This window comes from Dermacentor albipictus, chromosome 2 (genome assembly GCF_038994185.2).
Source record: "Dermacentor albipictus isolate Rhodes 1998 colony chromosome 2, USDA_Dalb.pri_finalv2, whole genome shotgun sequence".
Taxonomy (NCBI): Eukaryota; Metazoa; Arthropoda; class Arachnida; order Ixodida; family Ixodidae; genus Dermacentor; species Dermacentor albipictus.
In genome coordinates this window covers 30,679,727-30,704,328 of record NC_091822.1, presented here as the reverse complement: position 1 = coordinate 30,704,328, position 24,602 = coordinate 30,679,727, and the positions used below count along the sequence as shown (strand labels likewise).

Here is a 24,602-nt window from a genome sequence, read left to right as displayed (position 1 = left end):
CTCATCTTTAAGGTAGCACGCAGGAGTGGTGAAAGTCTGCGCTATAAGCAGCATCACATTATAACCAAAATATTACCTGTTCGGGCCCTTAAGCGTGCCAAACAAGCAAATACCTTTCAAACTATTTATTGCACATTTCAAACGCACAAAAAAATATATATCACAAATAAGCCTGAAAAATAAGTTCTCCTCACAATTGCTTTATCTGCAGAAGAATTCTGTGATATTCATCTGGCAATGCTTTGTTACCACGCTTCAAATTATTTCATCTTCAGCAAGGCTTATGCACTGAACGCTTTATCACTCAAACTGTTTTTAGTGTACTACATTTTCACTTTGTTCAGGCATTTGAGCACCTCTGCACATCTGGCGTGAGCTATTCATCGTCCTCGTCGTCTTTGGTCGCATTCTTCGCACTACCGTGCAGTCTGACACATGCTCCTTCCCTGCCCCGCTGTCTATTTGTTTTCCCACTGGCCAATGGTCTCCACATGTATCTGCTCTGCTGATAAACAGAAATGAAGCAGCACTCGCTGCACAGTTGCAATGGGCTCACGCTTCGAGAAACCGCTCTATATTCGGCATTCTGCGTCGTGTGCCTGCACATTAAGTAGTCTGCTTGTACATCAAGTTCTATAGGAGGAATTGCGATAGTCAGGAAAACGCGCATTATGACCGGTCCCTTGCTATAACCAGTTACATTACAAGTGTTCTGTACTGCATCTTCAACTATTCAGATTTGCCCGGGAGGCTCCCGATTTCTGACTGATCCTCCCAATTGTACGGGCACGGCTATAAATATCCAGATAAACTGCCTAACCCCCCATATATTAAAAACAGGGAGGGGGGGGGGGAGAGAAAAAACAAAACCGCGTCATGCAGCACAGCCACATCATCATTGCCATCACAAGCTAGGTAGCTAGCTGAAGTCAGATTGGAATTCAAGACTGCAAGGAGTGTAGAGGCATAACTGGGAGTAACTTAGTTCACTTGGGACTGAAACAATGCGTAGAGGAGTGTATGTGATAACATTTTTCTTTTCGCAGATCTGTTGACATTATGGCATCGTCGAAGCACAAAAAGTAGTATTATTTACAGTGTTTCTTGAAGTCTGATACTTCAGAATTCCCGTGTTTCATGCTGTCCAGGAAAGGCGAGCAGTTCGGATTTTGCACTGCTTGCGCATGCAACATGAGCATGGCCCACGACAGTAAAGGAGACATAAAACTGTATTTGGCAATGACTAAGCACCAAACCTTCCTTCGTGCTGCTTAGAAGAGGCCATGAGCAAGTTCTTTGCCGACAACAATGAAGACAGTGTTGTGTGCGTGGAGTGCCTTTTCACTGGATTTCTCATTGAGCACAATTTGCCACTGAGCGTGAGTGATCAAGTTGGGCGACTTCTGCACAAGATGTTCCAGAAGTGCGAATATGCGAAGCGTTATGGATTCGACAGAACAGAGCCAATGGCCATGGTCCGTGAAATGGCTACATAGATGCAAGGCGCAATGGTGGAAAGCCTGAAGCGCTGTGTTATTGCTCTTGCAGTGGACGGCAGCAACGACACCTTGTCGCAACTTCACCTTGTCATGGCAACCTACTATGTAGAGAAATGCTGGCAGGTTGAAAGCAAGCACTTCAAGGAGAGGCTACTGGCCGAAAAATTGGCAACATTGTGCTCGATGCATTGCATTTGCTTTATATACAGTCAGATCTCAATATATGAAAGTCGATAAAATGGCAATTTGCTTTGTTATACAGTTAAACCTGGATGTAACGAACCTATATGTAACGAATTCCTGGATTTAACGAAGTTTTTGAATTCCCCAACGCTGCCCCCATTGAAGCCCATGTATTTTCGACCTTGATGTAACGAACGCGTTGCGGCGGTTAGCCTTGATGTAACGAACTCCCAAAGCTGATCAGTCATTACTTTTTGCACTTTTAAGGAAAATTCGGCCGAAGAAATGCTCTAGATTATTGAATATTAATATTGTAAGGAGCCAGCTGCTACGCGAACGCCAGGGATTGCCGCGACCGAGCAAAGTTAGCGATGATGATGATGATGGCGGCAACTAGCGCCGCTCCGTGCCTAACGTAGCAGTCTTTTCAGGCTTTGCTTGTCTAGCGTGACGCCAGGTGGCATTGATATCGGCAGCTGATTTCTCTTTCAGATTTATTTTGTTTCGTATAGATTTGAGGACAAGCATTCTTATTTAGTGATTTTTATTTGTTTCAACGGCTTAGACGCACTTATGTGTAAGAATTCACTTGAAAAGCAACGCTGATAGCCGGTTCTTTCATTGCCAGGGCGCGGGAAGGGAGAGGGACGATGACGAACGACATGCGTCACTTTTTTTTCTTTCTCTATGGATGCGTTGCATTCGCCATTTTGAGTGTTGTCCTGCGTTCTGCACGTGTGCGTGTGTCAACTGTGCCCTGGTACTGGTTTGTCCGACTTGTTGTGGAGGTGCTAGGCCTGCCTGTAGGCGTGTAGTCGTGCGTCTCCGCTTCTAACTACGTCGTCGGTTGGTCGTGATGAGTTCTGCTGCCAGAAAACGAAAAGTTCTGTCTTTTGAAGACAAACTCGCAATTTTAAATGCTGTCTCCGCGGGCGAGAAGAAGGACGTTGCCGCCCGTTTCAGCATTCCAGCGAGCACATTATCAACGATTTTGAGTGCGGAACACAGTATCAGAAACGCAGTGGAGTCGGGAACAAGCTCGAAGAAAAAAAGACAAGCTGTCCACATACACTGATGTGGACAAGGCAGTGTTCACATGATTTTTGGACACGAGAGCCAGAAATGTACCCATAAGTGGTGCGATCTTGCAACAGAAGGCAAAGGATTTTGCGTGTATCTTGGGCCATGATGATTTCAAGGCAAGCAACGGGTGGCTGCAGGGATTTAAGAGCCGGCATGGTGTCGTCGGAAGAGTAATCAGCGGCGAATCTGCCTCCGCAGACAGCGATGCTGCTGCTTCGTGGGTGGCTGACGAGCTGCCTGGAATCCTGAGTCGCTTCGAGGCGGCTGATGTCTACAATGCCGACGAGACGGCTCTATTTTATCAGATGCTTCCGGGCCGCACGCTAGCGTTAAAAGGCGATGACTGCCGCGGTGGAAAGCAGAGCAAGCTCCGCATAACGATTCTGCTGTGTGCCAACCTCGACGGCACAGACAAGCGAGTCCCGCTAGTTGTCGGCAAAAGTGCCCGTCCCAGGTGTTTTAAGGGGACGAAGCGTATGCCCGTGAAGTATGTGGCGAATTCCAAAGCTTGGATGACTCGGCCAATATTTTCTGAGTGGTTGAAGGAATTTAACCAGGACGTCAAGCGGCAAGGCCGTCAAGTTTGCCTACTGCTGGACAATTGCTCGGCGCACCACGTCGAGGGCCTGCAGCTGTCGAACATCGAACTGCATTACTTCCCGGCCAACTGCACGTCTCTAATACAGCCCCTGGACAAAGGGGTCATTAACAGTTTTAAATGCTGTTACCGGCGCCGACTAATCCAGAAGATACTTCTCGACATCCGTCTGGAACGGGAGACGAAGATCGACATTTATCAAGCAGTCGAGATGCTTGCTGCCTCCTGGCAAGAGGTCAGGGCATAAGTTATCGCGAATTGCTTTTTAAAGGCCGGTATAGCCAAAAACGCACGGGCTGGTGCCGACGAGGAGGAGGAGGAAGACCTTTCTACTCCGTCCGATGTGGCCGAAGCGTGGAACGAGCTATGCACTAACGGTGGTGTACCCGACGACGTTGAACTGACTGACTTTTTGTTTGCCGACAACGCCGCCGTGGCTACAGAAGAAATGTCTGATGTAGCAGTAGCTGAAAGCGTGCAAAATCCCGATGGCGGTGATGATGGTGCCTGTGAGGCAGATCCGTGTGACGTGCCTTCTGCAAAGGAGGTGATGAACGCAATGGACGTTATGCGCCGTTTCGTCGGCTCGCTCGATGATGAAGGAGCTCTACACGATTTAGCTTCTTTGGAGCGGCGTGTTGTGCCGTCACCTGTGCCGAAGAAGCAAGCGCAAATTACGCAGTTTTTTGGTGTAAAATAAATGCTTGAAGGGTGAGTTCACCTTCGCGGATATATTGAGCTATTTGGTTTCGTTTCTGCATCATTCGTACGAGCCTTCACGCGAAACCTGCATGTAACGAAAACCTGCATGTAACGAAAAATTGCGAGCTTTTGTCAACTTCGTTATATCCAGGTTTAACTGTATCACAATTTCATTGTACTGAAATTCGACCTTTTATGTAAATAAGTACAATTTCTGATTAATTTTTTTTACACGGAAAGGGGCTGCAGAATTTTCTCAGTTATCGATCAATCGAAAAAAGCTAATTTGAATGAAAAACAATTTGATAAATTTGGGAGTTCGCGACGAATGATACTGTTTCATGCCACGTGCGTAGACCATATCTTCTCGGTGGTACGAATTAAGCAAAGCCGGCTATGCTTTCCCGTGCATTCCACCCCCACAGCTGATAGCGTCGTCCGCACTGGGACGACGCTATTGGGAAAAGCGTCAGCAGCGGGGAGCGAATGCTTCGTCTGCTTCTCACTCCAACGGGTCACCGAAACTCGACATTACACAATCTCCATTGCTAAACGAAATGATGTTGTAGTGCAAAAAAAAAAGGAAAAGGAACCTTCGAAGTGACAGGCAGAAGAGCAAGAAAGGAGGTCTGTCACTTGGAATATTTCTTTTCCGTTTTTTTTGCACTTTAATATTATATCATTCAGCAAGCACCAACTCACCGAAAAAAAAAGTTGTTGTGCTCCAATACTAAATGTGCAGTAAGACAGCTTACATGGTGCCATGCCATTTTGGCACGCCGACTCTTTGCACACGCGGCAGATTGCCTCTAAAGCAGGATGCACGGCTGCATGTGCACTTGGCCGCACTTACAGCCCTACGCAGCCGTGGTGGAGACACACTACCTGAAGCACACAGTGCGTGGGGCGTGATAGGATCTTATCACACTTAGACTTTGTATGGGACATGGTGCGGCTCCACTTCGATGGTCACTTTGAGAGGTGCGTTTGCAAGCACCCACTTGTAATTCAACCATTTGACCATCTGTATCCGCGGAAGTTTCCATTTATTGCCTCGGCATTCCTGTGGGCGTCAGTGAAATTTTGTCAAATTGAAATTGCATACTAACACACTTTGTTATCATCATCAGCCTGTTTTATGTCCACTGCAGGACAAAGGCCTCTCCCTGCAATCTCCAATTGCCCCTGTGCTGCACAAACCGATACCAACTAGTGCCTGCAAATTTTCTAATAGCATCACCCCACCTAGTCCTCTGCCATCCTCAACTGCACTTCCCTTCTCTTAGCACCCATTCTGTAACCCTAATGGTCTACCGGTTATCTAACCTATGCATTACATGGCCTGCCCAGCTCCATTTCTTTTTTTTTTTTTCTGTTAATGTCAATTAGAATATCTGCTATCCCCGTTTGCTCTCTGATCCATACCGCTCTCTGATCCATACAGCTCTCTTTCTGTCTCTTAAAACTATAGCTAACATTCTTCATTCCATCGCTTTTTGCATGGTCCTTAACTTTTTCTCGAGCTTTTTTGCCAGTCTCCAAGTTTTGGCCCCGTATGTTAGCACCGGTAGAATGCATTGATTGTACACCATTCTTTTCAATTATAGTGGGGATAAGTTTCCAGTCGGGATCTGACAATGTCTGCTGTATGCACACCAACCCATTCTTATTCTTCTGTAAATTTTCTTCTCATGATCAGAGTCCCCTGTGAGTAATTGACCTAGGTAAATGTATTGCTTCACAGACTCTAGATGCTGACTGGTGATGCTGAACTCTTGTTTCCTTGCCCAGCTATTGAACATTACCTTTGTCTTCTGCATATAGATATTTAACCCCTCTCTTTCTCTGTTAAGGTCCCCAGCCATTTGTTGTAACTCGTCCCTAGTGTCCCTGAACAGGACAACGTCAGTTGCAAACCGAAGGTTGTTGATATATTTGCCGTGATCCTCACTCCTAAGCCTTCCCAGTTTAATAGCTCAAATACTTCTTCCAAGAATGCAGTGAATAGGATTGGAAAGATTGTGTCTCCTTGCCTGACCCCTTTCTTTATAGGTATCTTCTTGTGGAGGTAGCTGTGAAATCTCTGTACATATTTTCCAAGATATTTACCGAAGCCTCCTGTGCTCCTTGATTGTGTTATGCCATTATGACAGCTGGTATCTCTACTGAATCAAATGCCTTTTCGTAATCCATGAAAGCCATATAGAGAGGCCGGTTGTACTCTGCAGATTTCTCAATTGCCTAATTGATGACATGGATGTGATCCATTGTTGAGTACCCTTCCTGAAGCCAGCCTGTTCTCTTGGTTGACTGAAGTCCATTGTTGCCCTTATACTATGGGAAATTGTCTTCGTAAATATTTTATACAATACTGGAAGTAAGCTAATGGGTTAATTTTTAACTTCTTTAACATCTCCTTTATTGTGAATTAGTATAATGTTGGCATTCTTCCAGTTTTCTGTAACCCTTGAAGTCGTGAGACACTTTGTGTGAAGAGCTGCAAACTTTTCAGGCTTGATATCTCTTCCGTCTTTGATGAAATCGACTGTTATTTCATCTTCAACTTCTGTTTTTCCCCGTTTCGTGTCTTGCAAGGCCCTTCTAACTTCATCACTAATTATAGAAGGAGCCTCTGTAGCCTGTTCATTACTACTTCAAATGGAGGTATCGTAGCTGCTCTGGGTAGTATACAGGTCAGCGTAGAATTATTTCGCTGCTTTTACAATGTCTTTGAAATTGCTGATAATATAACCCTGCTTATCTTTCAGTGCATACATCTTGGCTTGTCCTATGCCGAGTTTTCTTCTCACGGATTTCATGCTGCGTACATCTTACTAAGGTAATCGCAACTTACTAAGGTAATCGCAAATAGAATCAGGAACACCTTGGACTTCTGTCAACCAAAGGACCAGGCAGGATTCCGTAAAGGCTACTCAACAATAGACCATATTCCCACTATCAATCAAGTGATAGAGAAATGTGCAGAATATAACCAACCCTTATATATAGCTTTCATTGATTACGAGAAAGCGTTTGATTCAGTCGAAACCTCAGCAGTCATGGAGGCATTACGGAATCAGGGTGTAGATGAGCCATATGTAAAAATACTGGAAGATATCTACAGTCGAACCTCGATATATCGAACAGCGCGGTGATCGCAAAATAGTTCGATATAGCCAGAATTCGATATATAAAATCACGTAGAAAACGCGTCAAAAACTAGCGCAAATCAATCAATGAACCAATCGTGGCGCAATAGATACTCACATGAAGCTTCAAACAAAGTATTTATTTAGTTCGCTGAAAGTACTGAAGCAGCGTAGCCTGCTTCATATTGGCAACCGCGTGCTTGACCACGGCGTCCTCAACATAGTCCAAACGGTCCACAAGAGACAGTCCAGTGCCTTCTATTGCGCCGCAGTAGCGGCGTACAACGGCCAAAGCAGCTACAGCCTCAGTTGCAGTCGGGAGCGGGGCAACGTCAGCGCTTGCTGGATCAGCCTTGGCAGCGTCTTCGTTTGGCCGCTCAGCAGTTGCTTCTGCCGCGATCTCCACGTCTGTTAACTCCGCCACTGTTCCGGTGCTGTCGTCACCGCCAACGAAGTCCGCAATGCACATGATGTGTGGCTCAACACCGACAAAGCGCTCCGACTGGCTCCACGGCCGCCTCTATCACGCGCGCACGGCGGGGGCAAGCCTCGCCGTGCGCGCGTCATCGAGGCGGCTTGCCCCGCCGTGCGCGCATAGGTGCGCGCGTGATCGAGGCGGCCGTGCTGGCTCCAAGCCGCCGCGTGTGTACGCCGCTACGTTCAAATGGCGCTGTCGTACGCAGCAGTCTGGAACGCCGATCGCGCCGCCGCTATCTTCGAGAATGTTGCGGGAAAGCTCGCCTCCTGTCAACAGAGCGCACTTGGTCCCGGGCGGCAGAGTTCGATATATCCATTTTACATCCGGCGCCGTTCGAAATAAATAATTAAAAATGCATGCGATTTTCCATGTGATATAGAAATTGTTCGATATACGCAATAATTCGATATATCCGTGTTCGATATATCGAGGTTTGACTGTATAGCGGCTCCACAGCCACCGTAGTGCTCCACAAAGAAAGCAACAAAATCCCTATAAAGAAAGGCGTCAGACAGGGAGATACGATCTCTCCAATGCTATTCACAGCATGTTACAGGAGGTATTCAGAGGCCTGGAGTGGGAAGAATTGGGGATAAAAGTTGATGGAGAATACCTTAGTAACTTGCGATTCGCTGATGATATTGCCTTGCTTAGTAACTCAGGAGACCAATTGCAATGCATGCTCACTGACCTGGAGAGGCAAAGCAGAAGGGCGGGTCTGAAAATTAATCTGCAGAAAACTAAAGTATTGTTTAACAGTCTCGGAAGAGAACAGCAGTTTACGATAGGTAGCGAAGCACTGGAAGTGGTAAGGGAATACATCTATTTAGGGCAGGTAGTGACCACGGATCCGGATCATGAGACTGAAATAACCAGAATAAGAATGGGCTGGGGTGCATTTGGCAGGCATTCTCAGATCATGAACAGCAGGTTGCACTTTTCCCTCAAGAGAAAAGTGTTTAACAGCTGTGTCTTACCAGTACTCACGTACGGGACAGAAACCTGGAGGCTTACGAAAAGGGTTCTGCTGAAATAGAGGACGACGCAACGAGCTATGGAAAGAAGAATGATGGGTGTAACTTTAAGGGATAAGAAAAGAGCAGATTGGGTGAGGCAACAAGCGCGGGTAAACGACATCTTAGTTGAAATCAAGAAAAAGAAATGGGCATGGGCCGGACATGTAATGAGGAGGGAACATAACCGATGGTCACTAAGGGTTACGGACTGGATTCCAAGGGAAGGGAAGCGTAGCAGGGGGCGGCAGAAAGTTAGGTGGGCGGATGACATTAAGACGTTTGCAGGGACAACATGTCCACAATTAGTACATGACCGGGGTAGTTGGAGAAGTATGGGAGAGGCCTTTGCCCTGCAGTGGGCGTAACTAGGCTGATGATGATGATGATGATGACATCTTTTATTGCTTCCTCAATCTTTCTCACATTATAATTTCGAATATCCCTTACTTTCTCCTTGTTGACCAGTTTTGACAGTTCTGCGAATTCTATCTGATCTCTTGAGTTGGACAATTTCATTCTTTGTCATTTCTTTATTAGGTCCTTCGTTACTTGGCAGAGCTTACATACCCGCCGTGGTTGCTCAGTGGCTATGGTGTTGGGCTGCTGAGCACGAGGTCGCGGGATCGAATCCCGGCCACGGCGGCCGCATTTCGATGGGGGCGAAATGCGAAAACACCCATGTGCTTAGATTTAGGTGCACGTTAAAGAACCCCAGGTGGTCAAAATTTCCGGAGTCCTCCACTACGGCGTGCCTCATAATCAGAAAGTGGTTTTGGCACGTAAAACCCCAAATATTCTTATAGAGCTTACCTGCTGGTTGCCTTGGTGCCTTGCCTCCCACTTCAACTGCTGCCTCTGAAGCCAGCCTAGTTACGGTTTCATTCATTAGCTCTATGTCATCATTATTATCATCATCATCATCATCATCTCTCTGTTCTAAGGCTGCATATTTGTTTGCAAGTACCAGCCTGAATTTGTCTGCTTTTACCCTTACTACCTCTAGGTTGACCTTTTTCTTCTTGGCCAATTGTGTTCTTTCTCTCTTCAAATTGAGGTAAATACTAGCCCTCACTAACCTATAGTCACTGTACTTTACCCTACCTAACACTTCAACATCCTGTACTATGATGGGATGGTCAAAAAATATGAAATCTATTTCATTTCCTGTTTCACCGTTGGGGCATTTCCAGGTCCACTTTCTATTGGTACACTTCCTGAAGAAGTGTTCATTATTTGCAGCTTATTCCTTTCTGCAAATTCTACTAACATCTCTCCTCTAGTGTTCCTAGAATCAGTTCCATAGTAGCCAATTGCCTGTTCACCAGCCTGCTTTTTCCCCACTTTTGCATTGAAGTCGCCCATTGCTACAGCATACTGAGTTTGCACTTTTCTCACCGCTAATTCAGCATCTTCATAAAGCTGTTCTATTTCATCATCATTGTGACTGGTGGTCAGAGCGTAGGCTTGTACTATCTTTATTCTATACCTCCTAGTTAGCTTTAGTACGACTACTGCTACCATCTCATTAATGCTGTAAAATTTTTCAATGTTTCCCACTATGTCCTTATGGATTAGGAATCCTATCCCGCATTGGTTCTTATCTGGGAGTCCTCTATGGCAGAGGACATGGCCATTAGTCAGCACTGCATAAGCCTGACCAGTTCTTCTGACCTCACCAAGGCCAGTGATATCCCAAACAATGCCTGATAGTTCCTCAAAGAGTCCTGCTAAGCTAGTTTCACTCTAGAGGGTTTTGAGTGTTGATGTTCTAAACACATGGTGTTCTATGGACAAAAGGTTATGAAAAGTGAAATATTTCGTTATATCGAGAATTTCGTTATATTGACGTTTGACATAACCTCAATATAGCGAACCTCAATATAACAAATTTCGTTATATTAAAGTTTGACATAACCTTGATATAACGAACCTCAATAAAACGAAATTCTCGATATAACGAACTATTTAACTCTTTATAACCATTTGCCCATTGAACCCCATGTATTTAGAGCTTCAATACATTTGAACCCACCTATAACAATATTCAAGTGCCACGAAAATGCCATTGTTATAACCGTTAATGGTTATAAAGAGGTTGCATGAAAAAATCACAATAGGGGAATGGCAGAGCTGATGTGAGAAAACTATAATGGCGGGGAGGCCAGTGCCACATCCCACCACCTTGCTGCATCCAGCTTCTGATTGTGTTCACTTGTTTAACTGCTTCCTGGGCACTCCGATCGCATGTTACAAGCCGCGGCTGTCAGTGTTAAAGAATGGCACTGCTATAACAACTGCAAAGAGGTGTCACGGGTGGCAAGTGATATGCAAGCACCACCGAGTCATCGCTTTGGTGGCCCCAAAAGGGGCCTTTTAAAGATTGCAAGAAGGCTGCCGCGGCAGCCTGTCAGCTTGAGAAATCCAGAAGAAACTCTGAGGAGAGATCAGCACAAGCATCTCGCCACATACTTCTCACTGGCTTGCACGAGAAAGCCCTACGTCCCTCAGCCTTGCATGCTTTACGCGAAGCTTGCCGACATCCTTCTCCAATGCATTGAGGTTGTTCCACAAAGTGCAGTGGAAGGTTCCTTGCGAAAACAAAGCCCCTGAGGGCCTGAATCATCTGCCGGTACTCCTGTGAGGACAACGTTGAGGCAGCCTGCCCTATCACGTCATCATTGCCGTCGCCGCCGTCGCTATGTGATGCAAGCACGTTCGCGACGATCGCTTCATCGGTTAGAAGCACTTAGTTTCCAAGCCTATAGCATGCGCTTTCTTTTCACCGGCAACGTCGTGCATTGCCATTGATCAGTGGGTGGATCAGCCATCTTCTCTTCCGGCAGCGAGTCAAGCGAGCATGAGAAACCGCGTGGCCAGGAATGATTTCGACACAACCAACAAAGACGAACACGAGCGATTAAGCTGTGTGAGGAACCAGTGAGCAACATGCGGCCAATCTGCGAGCAGTGTGCAGTTGGCGCGGTCCATTCGTGTTCCGGGGAGGGCATAGAGCTACGGGCTCAGCCCATTCGTGTTCGGAGGGATGGAAGGGCGTCGGGAGAGAGCCGTGCTGAGATGGCTGACAAATGAGTGCGCAACAACTGTTTGAGCAGCGGCCCATCATGCACTGGCTTGAATTTCTCGTTTTCCTTTTTTTTTTTTCAAGGATTTGGCATTTCACTACCTTTCAGCTCGGACACTCAGCGGCCAGACTTCACCGTTATAACCGATAATGCGGCATCAGGGCATTGTAGTAAGCGGGTTATTTCGCCATGGAAAACATACAAAAGTTGATGGTGCAGTAGCTGCTCATTGTTATAACCGATAGATTGTTAAAACCGGTATCCTTATAACTGGGTTTGACTGTATAACGAATTGTTTGTGTGTGATTTCAATATAATGGAATTTCACTACCACCGCAATGGAATGGCGAGACAATAAATGGAAACTTCCACGGACACAGATGGTAAAATTATTGAATTACAAACGGCTGCTTGCAAATCTCAAATCGCGTGCGGCGCAACAAGAGCGGCTGCCGATGTGAAGCCGCATCATGTTCAGTGTAAAGTCCATGTGCGATAAGACCCTATTGCCCACTGTGTGCATCTGTGTGCACGCGGAGACGCCCTACGCGCTTCGAGCTGGTGGTGCTCTGGCAGCCCAAGACGCGTCTTGTTGTTCCCCAGATCGTGCCGCCTGCAGCAGAGAACAGCAGCGCGTCTGGATTATCGCTTACTAAAAGCGTGCAGTACACTACCAATGGCACTACACGCCACGCACTGTAAAACAGATAGGTGGAGGCACTTATCGCAATAGGAGGTTTGGTGCTGATAGCTGCGAATGTGGCGTGCGATGACCTGGCTAGAGATTTGTTGGTACCGAAATAAGGAACTGTGCTCGCCGTCGTTTTCATGGAGACAGGACCGGCGAGTATGGCAGTGAAGCTGCCACGGCGAGCAGCTATATACTTTTCTCGATTGTGCATGCCTCACGCATTTTCTTGTTTACATGGAATCTAGTGGCCGTAATATGTATCATACGGTTGGCGACGTACTGAATGCTGGTGCTGAGAAAGCGTGTTTTCCGGGAACATATGAACCGGTAAAAAGTGAATTCAAATCTATTGGATCATTTTTTGTGTTCTTGATTGTGAACGTTCGCACTGGGAAAATGTACATAACGGGAACGTATCAATGAGGTTTTACTATTTCGTAAGTTCCATCTGGGTTGATTAAAGTCGACTGTATAAACTTTCTAATATTGAGGTTCTAAATACATGGTGATCTATGTACAAGAAGTCATAAAAAATTAATTAGTGGTAGTGAGAAGTTTGTTATATCGATGTTTGACTGTACTATAAACTCTGTTCTTTCAGTCATCTGTTGCCCTTTCTCCTAATTTGGGATTTGCTTTTTTTTTTTACCTTTCACATATTTTTTCTGAGAGCATCAAGTCGTCAGTGGCTGCCTGTTTCAACACGATGTGTTTTACATATCTGGCCGGTGCAGAGAGACGATGCTGTACGCACTGCACCGTGTGGTGGCAGCAGCGGGCCACAAGATGTCGGACCTGATGCGGCGGAGTGTGACGGCCAGCGTGAGCAGCTACCTGAGCAGCTCGGAGGATGGCTGCCGCACGGCTGCTGCTGGGTGCCTGGGCTCTCTCTGCCGGTGGCTGCCACCGGATGAGCTGGCCGTCTTTGCCCGAGAACATCTATTAAGTTAGTTGCCTCCCAAAGCTGTTTCTCTACCATTGCATTTTTAAGCAAGTCCCAGTATAATACAAGTTTCTGAAATGCAGCCTCGTTCATTCACTTGTAATCTGGTTCTTTCTCAAATTGCTTGTCTTAAAGCTGAGTTCTAGAGCTACTGCAGTCTCAGTTGTTCGCCCAATTTTGTCCACACATTTAGCTAAACTGCTTTATCCCGCACCTCCACCAAAGTTTAACAAGGTGGAAATATTGCTGCAATTATGTGAAAAAGTGTCTACATATTATTTGCATGCTGTGTTTACAAACCAATCGCATCCTTTCCAACGAAATCATTGGGTTTGTTGAAAGTCAGCCGCGTCTTCAGCACCACACCCACTTCTTCGTAACATCACAAATCTGTGAAGCTGCAATCAGATAACCTGGGCAATTCAGAAATCCCTGTTTAGTTTCTTAGACTTAGTGCACTTTATTTTCGAGCTCTACTTCTGGCATGACGAGCAGTTTTCTTAAATTTGTTCATTTTAAAAGGAATCCCCTGTAATTGTTGATCTAGCACATTGGTATGAGGAATCACTGGTTAATAAATCGAAATCATGGCCTGCTTGAATAGTAAGTAACCTTGTTTTATGGCTGCTTCATGACAGAGTGTTCCAAAGCCGGACTCATAGATTGAATAATCGCAGAGCTTTTTATAGATGCAGCGTGATGTGTGTTCAGCTTTGTGAGCTATTGACAGCTTGCGCGATTTTGTGAAGGCTCAGAAGCCTGATTCTCCGAGCCTTGCAATGAGTATGTGATCAAGCTGTGTCATCTTAATGAAATATGGTTATTTTAGGAGCGAGCGAATAGTGAAGTTTCAGATTGAAACACTGACTGAACTTGCTGAAGACAGTCGAAGTTTGGTCTAATAAACAGTGCAAATATTCCTCTGTTATGCAGGCGACGATCCTAGCGAGGACTGGACATTAAGGCATGGTTGTAGTGTGACACTCTCGGTGGCACTCAAACAAGCTCCCGAGCGCATCCTCACAGACGACTGGAGAGACCGGGTGGTCAAGACACTGATCAAGTACATGACTGCCGACCGGGTAAGTAGTCAGCAGTGTCAGGAGTGCATTTTATTGTCCCGTGGTAGTGGCGGTCAAGAAGACAGTGGTAAAACTGCGACTTACGAAATTAACTCTTTATTGGGCAAACCTGTGCCCACAAAAGCCAAGTGGGCACAAAAACAATAGTGACGAACACAGTCGGCGTTTGGTGAAAACTTGATCTGTGGGTCAAGCGCATCGGTTTTTATACACGAGTCTTTGAAGTTTATAGAGCAATCACTAATGCCCGCATGTCTTCCAGAAAGTACTACACAATTCGTGTCGCTTGTACAATCAGATTTCAGACGCTTCGGTGACAACAGACAACGGATAGAACCATTGATAACACTCGAGAAACTTCTAATGCGTGGAGGTGCATCCTGTGCTAGGGGACAAGGTTTAGCATTGGTTGGCCGGTGAAAAGGTGTCACCGGTGAAAGATAAATAAGTACGCCTGTCAATACCCCCCTCTTAAAAAGCATCGTCTTGATGCTGAAAACACAAAAGTGAAAAGCAATAACACCAACATATTAAAGAAATAAGAAAGTTCATCATCCGGCGTAATAGAGCTTCAGACACACCATGTGGAGCACTTCAGATCTTGCACGGCGGCACTGCGATAGTGCATTGCCGTCTGGTACGACCTCACAGTCCAGTGCGCCAATGCATCGGATGATCTTGTAGGATCCAAAACAGTGCCGTAACAGTTTCTCGCTAAGTCCAGACCCAAACATGGTCGCCGGGCTGGCATTCCACGTAGCATTGGTGAAGATTGTAGGGCCGGCTGTCGGTCCTCTGCTGTCTCTTGATGCACAGATAGGCGAGCTGTCGGGCTTCTTAGGCGCATTGCAGATAGGCGGTGTCATTGAAATTTTCTTTGAAGTTTCTGATGTGTGGCAGCATGACGTCGAGAGTCGTCGTCGGGTTCCTTCCGTAAACCAACTTGAATGGCGTTATTTTAGTTGTTTCTTGCACTGCCGTGTCATAAGCGAAGGTTACGTGTGGCAGAACGGCATCCCACGTCTTGTGCTCGACGTCGACGCACATTGCTAGCATGTCTGTGAGGGTCTTGTTCAGCCGCTCCGTAAGATCATTCGTTTGCGGGTAGGAGGCAGTTGTCGTCCTGTGGCTTGTATGGCTGTATTGAAGAATGGCTTGGGTGAGCTCTGCTGTAAAGGCCATTCCTCTGTTGGTGATAAGGACTTCTGGGGCACCCTGTCGCAGCAGGATGTTCTCGATGAAGAATTTCACGACTTCAGCTGCGCTATCTTTCAGCAGAGCTTTCGTATCGCTTAAGTGGTTGAGCTAGTCTGCCTCCATGATAATCCACTTATTTCCCGATGTTGACATAGGAGAAGGCCCCAACAAATCCATCTCAGTCTGCTGAAATGGTCGGCAAGGAGGCCCGGTCTGCTGTAGTAATCCCGCTGGCATTATTAGTTGGATCTTGCGTCGCTGACAGTCTCAGCATGTCTTAACACAACAGGTGACATTGCCGGTCAGACGCGGCCAGTATAATACCTTTCCTGTATTCTCGATAGCGTTCGGGAGAATACGAGGTGCCCAGCGGTTGGATCATCATGTAGGGCCTGCAGTACCTCTAGATGCAGTGCTGAGGGGACAAGAAGATAGTTGGTGTGGACGGGTGCAAAGTTCTTCTTTACGAATACAGTCGCCGACTGTTTATTCGAAACTCACGGGGACTGCGAAAATGTTTGAATAAACAGGTGTCCAAAAAAGCAGATTAAGGGGGAAAAAATGAAATTCCTTATTTCCAAGCACTTATTTGAGCTCGGCAGTAGGCTTGAAGAAATCGTGAATGCGCCATTGCACGCTGTTCCGTTTACGCGCAATCAGATAAGCCTGAATCTCAGAGAGGGTCGTACAGTCACTACAGGTGGCTGAAAGCACAGTCACTGCTTGTACACGCTTGTACACCGGAACCTCGACACAGCACACGAAGCAAACACCACCATGCCGACACCAGTCGCACAAACGAAAAAAAATGGCCTACTCGCAGCGTCGTGGGTGAAGGAACAAATCAGCTGCTGGATTGTCTTGACATGGCTTACTAAGCTGAAACCGGAACTGCTGTAGAACCACTCTATCGAACCAAGCAGAAACGATTATGATGAGCGGGGATTTGCAGTAGCGCCACTTCGTGGAGCAGCAAGGAGGCTCCATTCAAAACAAAAATGGCATTCAGCAAGTTGAACCATGCACCAGTCAGAGTCGGTGCATGGTGCTCTCGATCGAGTTGGCTCAAGGAGTGTCCAAAAAACCGGATGAGAGGTTGCAAGGTGTTCGAACTTTCGGCAGTTGTTATACATTATGGTTTATGGGGAGAATGGCGGTGCCGCGAAGCAGACCGAATAACCGAGCATGTCCGAATTTTTGGAGTCCGGAAAATCAGTCGGCGACTGTACTGTATTTACTTGCATAATGATCACATTTTTTGTAAAAAAAAAAACTGAAGCAAATTCAGGGGTGCAATTATTATGCGAGTTAAGTTTTCCGCGAAAAGACACTTTTTTTTTTCATCCCGCCTGTGCTGCGGGATGACAACAGGTCAACAAATAGGCAGCTGCCACTGTAACAGTGCGGGACGCCAAAACAAAAATGACGGCCGGCGGTTCAAGTCAAACGTACCAAATGAAATTTTTGTTTCTTCTTGCAAGTACCTTATGTGCATTGAAACAGTTTCTTCTGTATCAGTATAGAAAAAAATTTTTAATATTGGCAAGTTTGCGGCAACAACATACCATATTTACTCATATAATGATCGCACCCTGAACTTGCCGCAGCGATATGTAGTGTGCCAAGTCTAGCTAATAATGATTGCGCTTACCATCTGTCGAATGCTACGCGAACGACTCTTGAAGACAAACCAAGCGGTCTGCACGCACCAAACATTCTTAAGCAGATGCCTCATTTCATTCCTTTCATCACTTTCCGCACATCCATGACAAAAAAAAAGCTACAACCAAGCTTGCCTTTATTATGTTTAGGCTTTATAATGACTGTGGTCAACAACAACAAAAAAGGTGCCTTTCGATTCTTCTCATCTGCACTTGTGGGCACGCAACAAATCGCGAGTGGCAACGATAACAGCCACGTTTACACTGATATGCTAGAAGTACACGCTATTCATACACCGACGCTTGTAACACAGCTAAGGTATTCGCCCACCCTTAGTGGAAAGTGACGACAAATACCGCAGTTTTCACAGCATGCCCGCCATGTGTTTCTATGTCACGAGCAGCTAAGCGTGCCCATCAATGTTTCTGTCTCCTCAAAATGGACATGGCTACCGTATGGCTTCGTTTCCTGCGCAGAACTCTAGTATGATGGAGACACAACATTCACCCTCAATGGGGTTGTAGTAAACGCTGATGCTTTCCACCCCCAGTGCGTTGAGAAGGAGTGCTTTCGTCTGGTCTGGCGCAGCAATCTTGGCGTCGGCGTCGACGTAGGCCAGCGAAACATGTCACCATTTGTCAACATGTCACCAAGGAATAGCCGGTACGCTGGGACATGAGAGGGGGAGAGGGGTGGAATTGCCGAGTTTGTGCTGAAACAGTAATAGGTAGGGCAGAAGGGTGTGGACAGCCGCAAAGAAGACGTTGCAGTAGGGTCAAAGGTCAAGCAGATGGCATCGCAGTAGCATTAAAAAAGCAGGAAGTGCCAAAATGCTGCTTGCAAGGAGAGCAGCAGAAGTGGAAGATGCGGCCGAGAATGCATTTGGGAGGCGTAACTCACATGTAGGCACGATGCACGGGCATTATCCTCATCGCCAATATTATGTCGGCGTGGCCACAAAGAACACCAGGTCGGGCACGTTGGGCATGCCGGAATGGCAGCCTGAAGAGAGATGCAGATGGGGACAGAGGCTGAGAGCCAGTTTATTGAAGCACGGCGACTTAAATGGGCGCAGTGTCGCTATCACAGCGCCCCCATGAGGGCGAGTAAGTTTCGGTCTCGATGCCAAAAGTTCGATGTAACATTACACTCAAAACAAAACGATGGCATCGAACTCAGTCGACAATCGTTGAAAATCTTATCTGTGGGTCAAGCGCATCGGCTTTTATACATGAGTCATCGAAGTTTTCAGAGTAATTGCTGATGCCCACGTGTCTTCCAGAAAGTACAGTAAAACCTCGTTAAACCATACCTGCTTAAAGTAGTTTCATTTTAAAAGGAGTAAACTCAAATCCCCAACTCAGCGGCCATTGAACGAAATGCACTTTGTATCCGGATAAACCGTACCAGTTTATTGCGTACGTATCGATTAACATGTAGTTCGGTTTGGTGCTGCAGAGATTTAAAATATGGCACTCCTGACTTCATGCGATGTGTGATGGGGTTAATGAACCGTGTCGAACTTGGCATGGTCAACCGCTGCATGTTTCGGGTGGTGTCGGGTGACTGAAGTTTAGCGGGCAAGCTCTGTGCTGTTTCCAGTGGCAAAGATGACTTTCAAAAGCGAAAGACACTAGTCGCCGAACTATCGGAAGTATGTACATAATCAGCCATGCCGCCCATTTCAGCTGACAGTGCGCTCTCCTATTCGGCATGTGAATCCAGTTCAGTACAAGTTGGCTGCACTCCTTCACTCACTTCTTTCAAGTGCATCTGTCTTTTGGGCTAGTTGGGGATAAATCGCTCGTGTAGCAATCAAGAACACTGACGCACTGAAGCATATGTGACAACGCAGTCATGTTTGAGTCAGTGTGTCCTTGTACTTGAGCACTGCAAAAAGAAATTATTTGTTTGCAACGTGTGCCCCGTGTGCAGCGCATAGCAGGACCTGCATCATGCAAGACCTATGCATGTAGCAGCGTATACCATGATTGCTTCGATGCCTGCTTCAGAAGCAGCAAGTACTGAGTCAATGAAACTGTAATTGATGTTTATCTCACTTTTTGTTTATGGAAAGGGTAGATGGTGTGAGTGCATTGTGGGAAAGGTGAAAACGTGTCATCAGTGTTTTGTGCAGTCGGTATGCTTAAACTGCTCGAATGCCTTCAGCTTCTACTAAAATGTTTCTTGCTGCGATACTTAAATTGTAGTCAGGACAAAAAGCTACTCAAAACGAAGTTACTAATGCATCTGCGCATAATGTGTTTGATTAACAAGTTAACACTTCCACAACAAAAATATGCTGATGCACAGCATATGTGCTTGCAACAAATACATTCTGTAAAGGGGAACGACTGGGCCTACAATAACAAACTTTGTAGTATCACTGCAAAACGTGCTGCCATGCGTAGCAGCCACAACAAAACTGCTGCACATCCAACCTACTTCCTTGGAGGCACCTCTATAAAGTGGTTCGGGCCCTTCCCATTCTGGGTGTAACATTTAGCTCTTCTCTCAACTTTTCCGCATATGTCACCAGCACTGTATCTAAGCATCGGCCCATTCTTGGGTTTTTGTCCCGTGTCTCCCTTCCCTGAAGACGTAACGTTTTCTGAGCACTCTACGCTTCCATCATTCTGTCACGACTTGAGTACTGCTCATCAGTATAGTTCCTGTACCAAACTCGCTACGCTAACAAACTTAAGCTTGTTCAGCGCCAGACAACACGCACCGTCTGCTCCCGTCTTTTCGGTTGTTGTAAGCTCATGCCAGCCTACGAGGATTGCCTCAAACTCCTCAAGTAGCACACCCTGCAATACCAGCGCAACATTGCACTAGTCTATACTGCAGGGTGCTTGACGGCTCTCCGAACAGCACTCATCTTTATTCTTCAGTTCGTCTGAACACAAGTGGTCAGCACAGCCTGAGCCTCATCATGCCTGTATGGCCCGGTATTACAACTTAATGATTATATCTGGCATACAAAGCTTTCTACCCCTCAGCCCCCTCCTGGCCATTCGGACTCCCCATCCTTGCGACCAGACTTAATTGGCACTCCTGTGTGTTGTGCACCCATCGACTGTGTGCGTGTGTGGCATGCTGTGTGTTTGAGCAAGTGTGTGTGTGCACGTGGAGTGGAAGGGGGTGTCTTCTGCACGCTGCAAATTCCTGTTCCATATGGCTGGCTGTCAGACGCTCTAATATACAGGCATCAGCCGTTTTTTTTTTAGTCTAGAGTGCCAAGTTACCACTAAGATTATTATTATTACTATTATTATTATCATTAGAATCATCACTACGACCACATTGATTGTTGAAGCCAGCATGACACATAACTCAAAATATTTCTGGAGCTTTGTGCCCTCTCACTCTTCTAAAAAGAGTGCCAAAGACGTACGTCGTCTTCATGGAAATAGTGGTGTTGTCTCGAACACTGCTGATGCTTTTGCTCAACATTTGTTTGCTATGTGGTGTGAAATATGCTTCAAGTAACCTTCCTTCTCAGTCTGGCACAGTGTGTATGCTATCAGTCAATGAAAACCTTGTTTTCAAGTGTATGAAGTGCCTTAAACCTTACCTTTTTTGTGGTGTTGATGGTATTTCTTCCGCAGATTTTAACCCTTTGAGACGCTGTCTACAAAATTATGCACAGCATGAGAGCGCATCAATACAAAAAGGTCTGATGAAAGTAATGGTATTTAAAATATGCTTCATACATCTTGAAACACTTATTATTGGAACTGTGCTGCAATTTTGAATAACGTGCAGAATGTTTTAGCAAAATGAGTGGGAAGGTAGACGGCTGGGTTTTTTTACTCTGTGTCAGTATGTTGTATGTAGCGGGTTCACTTCTTTCATTGTTTTTTGCAATGTCATGCACCAGGCATAATTTTGAAGTGGCTGGATAAGTGCTTTTCAAAGTTTTCAAAACACGAAATAGTACATGTTCTCATATTTTGTGTTCCTGTAGTGAGCTTTCGCATCGAGTGGAAATTTTGTAAACTTGACAAAACTCACTAAACAATTGAAAATTCTTAATCTTTTCTGCGGCTGTACTTTCTATAATTCTGAAGATGCAAGAGATGTGGTGAAAGCAACATTTCAATCAACGGGATAAAGTGGCGTCTGAAAGGGTCAAGACGTATAGAAGCATACTTGTTCCCTGTTCTCACAAGCATCTTCAATAGTACCCTAAAGTCTAGTACATTTTCTAGCACTCAGAAGGTAGCATAGACATTGCCCATGCACAAATCAGGTGCTAGATGTGCAGTTACTAACTGCCGACCTATATCTATCCTCTACAGTGCGTCAAAAGTATTTGAAAAATATTGGATTCCTTGCTTTCTGTTAGTGCTAAGAACATTTTAATAAATGAACAGTACGGCTTTGTGTGCTGATGACCTAAAACTATTTGAGACTGTCAATAGTGTTCACCACTGCATTGACCCCGAAACAATAGGTAAATGCTTCCAATATTATGGCGTTAAGTTATATGCGGAAAACACACCATGTGAAATTTCCATACACCCTACGGGATGCTCCCCCCTTAGGGTCGATGAAGTGAAAGATCTTGGTGTGTACTTTGGCAAAATGCTAAGCTTCTCTTGACATAGATAATTAAACAACATGCCCTTCACGCTCTTGGAATTGCATGCTGCAGAGTGCATGATTTCCATTCACCTGTTGCATTTCTGAAATTCTGCTGTGTGCCTCCAACTACTAGAGTATGCCTCTGTAGGAGGGGGTGCAACATGCAAATCTAATTCTGACCTCATTGAATGCATCCAGAATAAATTGATATCTATCTTAAAGCAGCACTTTTGCCATTCTGGCGACCACAGTTGAGTCTTCTCAAATATACCTCAACTCGCACCTCTAGATCCAATACTTAATTAATCACACCTTTTGTTCCTGTATAGAGTGGTCCATGACATTATACATTCCCTAAAGCTTCTTGATCATATGCATTTGTATGTGCTGCAACAGCATACCAGGCAGCATTCCACATTCATTGCCTGGCCTTGTTGGAAGATTATGCTATACTATAAGATTTGACTCCAAAACACATAATAAGAACTGTGCCTGTGTTGACATACTTCAGAGTTCATTTCCTGTGTTTTGTGTATCTGTAGATAATCACGCATGATAAACTCCCTTTTACTCTTCCTTGTCTTCTTTTTTCCGTATTTGTTTCTCTATTTTGCATTTTTTTTTGTCTACCACATTCATATTTCTGTACATTTTGTCTCACATATTGCTCGTTAGGTGCACCAGTATGAAGGCCTAGCTGTTCCTGGTCACTATAATAAACATTTGAATGATTGGTTATTATCATAGTATAAAATCGTGCTTTTTAAGTATGTACTAGTATATTATTTCAGTGCAGTAGCTTTTTGTGCAATTAAAAAAGAGAGCATGAATTAAGGAAGTGCAATAATATGCTATGTGACTGATCATATGCATTGTGCTATTAATTTCTTCTGAGTTTTAATAATGGTTGGCTACTGTATCCAGTGTTGTGCAATGAAATAATATGCCACAGCAATTATTGCGTGCGCCACAGAACAAATTGAATATGTATTTCTCAGTCAAAACATCATAGCAGGCTGAAAACAATAAACAAATTTTTTTTGGTGATGACACTGTGTATGTTGTGAAAATAACCTGTTTATACATACATTTCTTACATTATGCAAATGAACTGCCCCCATACATTCAAATAAGCACTTCAATAGTACAACTTGGCAAAGGGCAATGAAAGACCCCTATTAAAACCCTCCAATTCTCAAGCTTGTATTATCTGACGGTATGTCATTTCATCAATGTCCAGAAAGGCAAACTTGACATGTTGAAGCCGGTTACAATAGAACATGGCCTTTAAACTGTGAAAATGTTTTCTATCAATACACTCAATGTGAGGGCCTCCCGATGGGATGTTGATGCAGCAAAACAACCTAGAATAATGAATGTGGTGCTCCATGGGCTAGATATGACACAATTGAGAATCGGGAGGAGGCAAGCTACGAATTATGTAAATTTTAGCTATTCTAGATTTTTTTTTTTTTGTGAGTGCTACAGGTGTTTTATTCTTTTTTGCTGATTTTCTCAGAACCCAATTTCTCACGTTTCATTCATGCACCAACAAGCATAACTATATTGGCATCGATACTTTATCAGTATCCGGTGACCATATTTGACCGGCTAAAAAATTTTAAATGTTATCGCTCGGTGCAGGATGCATCTGGACGTATCGGAAGTTTTGCGAATGTTATCGATGGTTCTGTCGGTTGTCTGTTGACAAACCTTGTATAATCTGATTGCATACATGACACGAATTGTGTAGTAGTTTCTGGAAGGCGCACGGGCACCAGCGAATGCGCTGGAACTTTCGACAACTGATGCATGCAAACCAACGCGCTTGACCCGCAGATCAGATTTTCGATGATTGCCAACATTACTCGCCGCTATCATTGTGATTGAGTCTGCATCATTTTTCACCATCTCTACTATGTGACAATATTCTACATGACAATATACTACGTCACAATACTTACAAACTTTCCACTGTAATATTTATATATGTATTAATAATAATTATATACATATATATTAATTATGCACGCGTGTACCTGCCATCTCCTGTCACAGTATGAGCACCGACATGCCTAATAAGTGTATTGGCAGGCGTTTAGAGCTTTTTTGCATGTGTCTTTGGCGATTTATGCCCTTAAGGGCAGTAAAAGACATGCAATAATGTTTTCATACTGCTCGATTTTTCAGTCGTTTTCGCGGCCGCTAGGGAGTCCGAAAAATCAGACATTGACTGCACAACTGACTAAGAGGATGCTTCAAATGGTCTGTGGGGCGAACACGTGATGGAAGTAGGGCGAGATCAAAAACGACTTGCGCATTGAGGAATGAATGGGAAAGGGAATGGGAAATGTGCCGCCACTTCTTTGAAGAAGCTTAAGCTAAAGAAACAGTGTTGGCTGACACCAAAATGCAGGTGTCCCTCATCCAAACCAAAAAAAACTTTTTAAAGCAGTGAAACGCAACACTGAGGCATTGTGCACGGGCTGAGAGTATGTCAGGATAGTTAAGGTTGACATACCAACTGTTGAGAGAGAATCTCACTTGGGAAATTGTTGAGGCCTCATGCCAATGAGCCCATTCTATTCTTCTATGCTAGTTTATTCATTCTATTAGCTATTTCTATCAGTTGATAGAAATAGCTAA

The 24,602-nt window shown here is 45.1% G+C and overlaps 1 protein-coding gene and 1 long non-coding RNA gene across 4 annotated transcripts in view; one reads left to right on the top strand and one right to left on the bottom strand.

Annotated features, from left to right (window-relative positions):
* Positions 1-24,602, bottom strand: part of LOC135897763 (uncharacterized) — a 58,563-nt gene that overhangs the window by 15,352 nt on the left and 18,609 nt on the right. The gene's annotated exons all lie outside the window — the stretch shown is intronic.
* Positions 1-24,602, top strand: part of l(3)80Fj (lethal (3) 80Fj) — a 372,965-nt gene that overhangs the window by 335,646 nt on the left and 12,717 nt on the right. For both annotated transcript variants that reach the window (XM_065426472.2, XM_065426473.2), the window contains exons 50-51: positions 13,217-13,428; positions 14,359-14,507. In XM_065426472.2, the coding sequence (XP_065282544.1) occupies positions 13,217-13,428; positions 14,359-14,507 (361 nt within the window). The remainder of the gene's footprint in view (positions 1-13,216; positions 13,429-14,358; positions 14,508-24,602) is intronic.